This window comes from Cydia amplana, chromosome 24 (genome assembly GCF_948474715.1).
Source record: "Cydia amplana chromosome 24, ilCydAmpl1.1, whole genome shotgun sequence".
Lineage (NCBI taxonomy): Eukaryota > Metazoa > Arthropoda > Insecta > Lepidoptera > Tortricidae > Cydia > Cydia amplana.
Window position 1 is genome coordinate 1,064,488 of NC_086092.1, and position 6,060 is coordinate 1,070,547.

At 37.7% G+C, this 6,060-nt stretch overlaps 1 protein-coding gene across 1 annotated transcript; it reads right to left on the bottom strand.

The window, feature by feature from the left end:
- Nucleotides 1-3,661: 3,661 nt before the first annotated feature.
- On the bottom strand, nt 3,662-5,129 carry LOC134659227 (LYR motif-containing protein 4). Its single transcript, XM_063514854.1, has 3 exons — nt 4,982-5,129; nt 4,592-4,712; nt 3,662-3,796 (listed from the first exon to the last, which is right to left on the bottom strand). The coding sequence occupies exons 1-3, from the start codon at nt 5,068-5,070 to the stop codon at nt 3,740-3,742; spliced, it is 267 nt and encodes an 88-aa protein (XP_063370924.1). The 5' UTR covers nt 5,071-5,129; the 3' UTR covers nt 3,662-3,739.
- Between the last annotated feature and the right edge of the window lie 931 nt (nt 5,130-6,060).

A 6,060-nucleotide genomic window follows, 5' to 3' on the forward strand; every position in this document is an offset into this window, starting at 1 on the left:
ACGCTCAAGATTCTAAATTAGATTCACTCGCTACGCTCGTGAATCTATTATAGAATCTTTAGCTTGCACGGGACTCAAAATAAGCACTCGAAGAAATATCAAACTTTGATCTCTTGTTGTACAAATAAATATTGTCGCTTGAGGTGAGCGACGTTTTTGTCTCTGTTATCGCGGAAACATACCTACCTAAAGCTTTTTTCCATTGGCTTACCGCGTCAATATGTATAGGGAAACCCTAATATGATGGCATAATAAATGAATTTAGGAATAAGCGGCCATTTTGAAGTAGTCAGCATTACCCGCATAAATCTTACATTGTCCCGATCAGACTTCTTCAATAGGTACCGATATCGGAGCAAGCAAAGTGGAACTTCAACCTCTGCAGGCCGACCCTGGTTACCGACGTTGCTACGCAGCTCGACCAATGAGCTACCGGCTAACCGATCTACCAATAGCGGTCCAGCGATTGAGCTATCGACCAATAGCGCATCACCGGCCTGCCGTCCATCTTAAGTTTGCAATCCCTTGTCGCAAAATTCCAATAAAAAATTATATGCGAAGAGATCGATATAGTTATAAAATTTTGTGAGTTTTCAAGTATTTATCAGTTATTTACATACTAAAATTCGATTTTTAAAAATCGTGAGTAATACTAAGTTTAAACTAATTTTACGGTTTGAAAAAATACTATAGTTCGTGTTTATTAGCATTAGAAAAAGACTACGTGATCTTGACTTGTCTTTTAATTGAAAAACACTTTATTTAAATCAGTAACTATTACATATGAAAGCAAAAGAATGTAAATAATCGTAGGTATATGATTCATAATTGTTACATAATTGCCGTGACGTGTTGTTCAATAAAAAGACACATTGTTTATCTTTTTTCTAATGCTAAAAAAACAAACTATAGAGCAGGGCTCGGAAACCGTTTTATTTTTCAAACCGGTTTCGTTCATTCATCCAGGAACGAAAACGATTTCGTTTCCGTTTGCGGTTACCGGTTAAAGAACTGTTCTATTGTGACACTGATTTATGCCAAATTCGTTCGCCTTCCGTTTTTGCGGAACTAAATTATAGCCTGACCAGTAATATATGATAATTGTCAAGAGGGCGCTGTTATTCTCATGTATAGGGTGACAATTCAGTGTAGTATGAAAAAATTAGTTCCAGTGAAATTCCGCAACATGGCGCACCCTCAATAGATCCTGGTTCACCTATAACCGGTTAAATTGAAAATATCGAAGCGAGATAGAACGAGTAAGTCTCATCGATCTATTTCACGTATGAGAACGAGTTTAACCGAGTGTCTCCGAAAGCTAAGAGTAACCGCTATTACATCGTTCCCCGTTCCCTGCGAACCATAAAATTCCGTTCCCTCTTCCCACCGGTTAGGACACAGAACGCAATTTTTTTAGTTCGCGTTCCATCAATTAACCTTTTGGACGCCAATTACCGATATATCCGCACCGTAGGTTCAACGCCAAAGACCGATTAATCGGTCACATATCACAGAGCAACATAGACCTACGTGCATATGCATAAAGTTCAATTTCAGTTTTGACACTTCGGTGACGTGGCGTCAGCGTGACAGCTTTTGTTTTTGACACGGCGTCGAAAAGTTTAACCGGTTTTTTTTATGAACGAAATAATAAAGCGGTTTTAGAACGATATTATCGCGTATTTCAATACCGATTCCGAGCCCTTCTATAGAGTTCAATCGTAAAATTAGTTTAATACGCTATCGAATAAACTTATGATTGGAATTCTATGGGGTTAATGAGAGGTTAACTAGGCGAAGAATAAGAAAATAACTAGTATTAAAACATTACATCTCATATATTTATAATTAAACATCAACTTAAATTAAACGTAACTAACTACAATAAAATGCAACAACGAATACAGTGTCTTTTCAGTTAAATACGTCCTCTGGAGGCAATTAAAATAAAAGATATAGTTGGTCAAACCAAATTTGTCAGTAAATAATAAAAAAAACTATACTCATCCTTTACTTTTGGGTGCTAGTTCTAGTGTAAGACAAAGATAGTATGATTCTCTCTGAGAAATAGTATAAGAAAGATAGTATTCGAATTGGAGGCTTATTGGCTGCAGGAATAAATAAGGGTATACATGAGGTAGAAAAGAAATGTCAACTATTTCTAGTAATTCTGTCCCGTCCGTAAAGTGAAACATATTATTAACCTTTTAACCGCCATAGAATACGTCATCGAGCGTGCTCGTGTCGCCGGGGGGTACGAAGTTACATGAAATTTTGTATTATTTATCAGACAGCGGCGAAATGAGCCCGATTTTGTATGTCTTATATATCAGTCTACGGCGGTTAATAGGTTAAATTGTACAACGGGACTTAATCGCGTATAGTCTGACTGAAATCTTCTCCGAGACCACGAAACGTCGGAGGTAAACTTAGATACGCGATTAAGTACCTTTGTACAATTTAATAATGTGTAAAAATCGTGAAAGTTTAAATCAGTAAAGTGTAACATAGTTCTTAACATCTGATCCTTGTAACCAAACCATACATGTATAGTACCTAATAATATTTTTAGTAGATATTTATTGTTTCCAAAATAACCCTATTTTTGAAGTTACCCATTGGGGTAACTTCAAATAATTTTAGATAAAGGTATCAATATACCTTTTGCGTTTTGATTAAATTTTATGTCCAATAACCCTTTTTTTTCAATTATGATTATAAAAAAAATCTAATATAACTTATATTCACTAGTGTCTTATAACTTGTGATTTCATTGAATATTCTTAATAGATTTACCACCAAGGACCAAGCTTACTTTGCACAGACTAAAACAAAGTACATATATGTAATAGTAAATTTGTCCCGTCGATGTTGGTGCAGAGTAAGCATAGTCCGACTCAGAGGCAGAAATGAGCGGGTATGAGAGAGACATGTGTCACATGAAGGGCATAAACCAATAGTATCATTGTCACCCAAATCTCTCTCTGCTCCGCTGAATTGTAGTTCCAACAGTATTGTAAAGTGTCATTCTATGGAACTTGCTAACTATGTAAACAAACCGCCATATTAAAATTGTCTCTGAATGTCAATTTACTAGTGACTTTTGTTTACATAGTTAGCAAGTTCCATAGAATAACACTTTAATAGGGAGTACTACTGCAATGTTCTTCCGCCAGAGTGCAGCACTAGCGCCCTTAGTAAACCATAGAGTAACCTATACATACTGTGCCTTAAACTGTTTTTTGACAAGTTTTCACTGACAATGAAATATGATATTGATTGATACATCAAATTTTTTTACAAAGGGCCTACCGGGAAACGCGAGATCGAAACTCAGCTATCTGCCTCTTTATCGCTCGAATATGCAAGAATGACAGAGGTTAGATAACAAAATTTCGACACTCTCGTTTTCGGTAGACCCTTAGATTGTGACAGATTGTGGAAGTGGCGCCCCCTACGCAGAGTTTCGCGTAATATTGCCTATTGTTGTTGGTTTCATCCTGCACATCTCTCATCTCCACTCATCTCCTCAGGGCTCGGTTACACCTAACGAGTAGAGTGGTGAGACAGTAAAACGAAGTATGAAATTGTTACTCGGCCGAGTAAAAATTCCATACTTCGTTTTACTGTCTCGCCACTCTACTCGGTACGTGCGATCCTGGCATCAGTGGTAAACCAGCCTAACTATTTTCTCTGTTGATATAACTTGACTGAATTACTTAACTTGTTACAACTTGTTCTACCGGACATTCTCGATAACTAGTTTCTCTGTCTGATACATGTCTCCGATTGCTGCCTGAAATAACAAAAAATTACCCTTTACACAATTATATTGCGACAACTATAAGCATGTAGGTTTTCTCACAATATTTTACTAGCGTTTCAAGTGGCATCCGTCATTTTCAAGTCATTGGAACTTTGATTTTATTTTAAACTAGCAACCTGCCCCGGCTTCTAAACCTTCTATTACTCCTAAACCTTCCTAAAGAATCACTCTATTCATAGGTAAACCCCATTTAAATCCGCTCAGTAGTTGTCTATTTTTTTATTCGGTAGACTAAAATGACATTTCATAGTATGAACATCATGTCCATACTATGAAATATCATTTTAGTCTACCGAATAAAAAAGTTTATTGCAAACATACAAACAGACGGGGTCGGTTGTCAATAAGGCGATAATTCCATTAAGCTTCAATTCGAAATCAACCTTATTGACCACCGACAATGTGGTACATTTTAGCGGTAAGAGCGGCGACTTTCAATCCGGAGGTCGCGGCTCGTACCAATGAGTTTTTCGGAACTTATGTACGAAATATCTTTTGATATTTACCTGTTGCTTTTCAGTGAAGGAATACATCGTGAGGAAACCGGACTAATCCCAATAAGGCCTAGTTTACCCTCTGGGTTGCAGGTCAGATGGCAGTCGCTTTCGTAAAAAGTAGTGCCTACGCCAACTCTTGGGATTAGTTGCCAAGTGGACCCCAGGCTTCCATGAGCCATGGCAAAATGCCGGGACAACGCGAGGAAGATGATATAGGGTTTCAATGATACTCAGTAGCCCTTCAAAACCGTTAAAAAGGTATTCTTACTTGGCGCCTGATGACAGCCAGGTTTTCCTTAGCAAATTGGTATTCCTTTTGTATCTGCTTGGGGTCTGACAATGTCTTGTTGGCTTTAAAGGCATCTCTGACTCTGCGTAGCGCGTACGATCTGAAAATTAATGATGATGATGATGAATTAAACTGGGTATTCTTACAGATTGCAATGTAAATACTATGTGCAAAATTGTATGTAGTGTCTATCTGCTGACACTAGCCAAAAGTGAACATTTGCCTGTAAAAAGTCAAGAGATTATAATTATTTTACTAACTAGCCGACTTTTGGTGCTTCAAATAAATCCATACACACAATAAAGTTAAAATACAGAAATAAATTATTGAATATAGGTTATGTAATTTAGGATACCGATTGTGAAATACCTGAAGTTATAGTTAGCGAATTTTTGCGACTCCCTCAACAGATTTTTGTACATAGATAGGACTTGCATTTTTGTAACACTCGTTGCCATTCTCTGCTTGCACAAGAATTTACTAATAATTATCACTTATAGCAAACCGAAAAATAAACGAATGAAAATGTATGTAAATAAAGTCAATATTAGTGTCCGACCGAAGGTTCGGTTTCGGTTTCGGTTTCGGCCAGTTTCGGCCAAAAAATCATGTTTCGGCTGTAGTTTCGGTTTCGGCCAAAAAACGGCCGAACCTTTCGGCCGGGCCGAAACTTACGAAATGGTACTTCGGACAAAGACCAAAAATTGGGGAATAAGTAGGACAACAATATTAATACCTACATATACTGATTCATGTATATTAGGTACAGACATTAATTGGTTTATTATAAAACACAATTCCACTAATGAGGGCGCCACTGGACGGTTGACGCAGTCTTAAGAGGCTGTCAATACCTATAAGTGAATGAGACTGTCGCATGTTACTGAGCCCTGGGCAAGATAATAATAAGAAAACTAGCCTCACTTTTTACCTCAATTTACCATTGGTTTGTTTTCCACATGTCTTCTACTTCAGCTTAGCCTTTGGCCTCGCTGCGCCATGCTCGGCCTGCGGTCTCGCTTTTGAATACAATGTACATTGGTTGGAGTCTGTGCTCAACTACTTATCCTGAAGCCTTAAGCACGGCTTTGACTTCGCATGAAAGTTCGCCTCAATGGGGCACTTCGGACTTTTTGGCCCAGGTGAAGATCGGTACCCGGCCTTGCGATATTGTTAACAAAAAATTTCGCGCTCGCTGCGCTCGCGTTTTTGGTTGACCCTGTGTCTACATGTTAGCTTGACTGGTGAATGAATAGAGTTAGACCAAGAAAATTCTGCAATGATTTTGATAGCATACGCAGTGCAACTAGTGCAAATGTTATTTATACGTCATAATTTCATAGAAGTTTATGTTTTGACGTTTAAAATAACACTTGCACTGCGTGTGTTATCAACTTATCAAAATCGTTGCATAATTATCTTGGTCTAACTCTAGTAATTTTCATAAA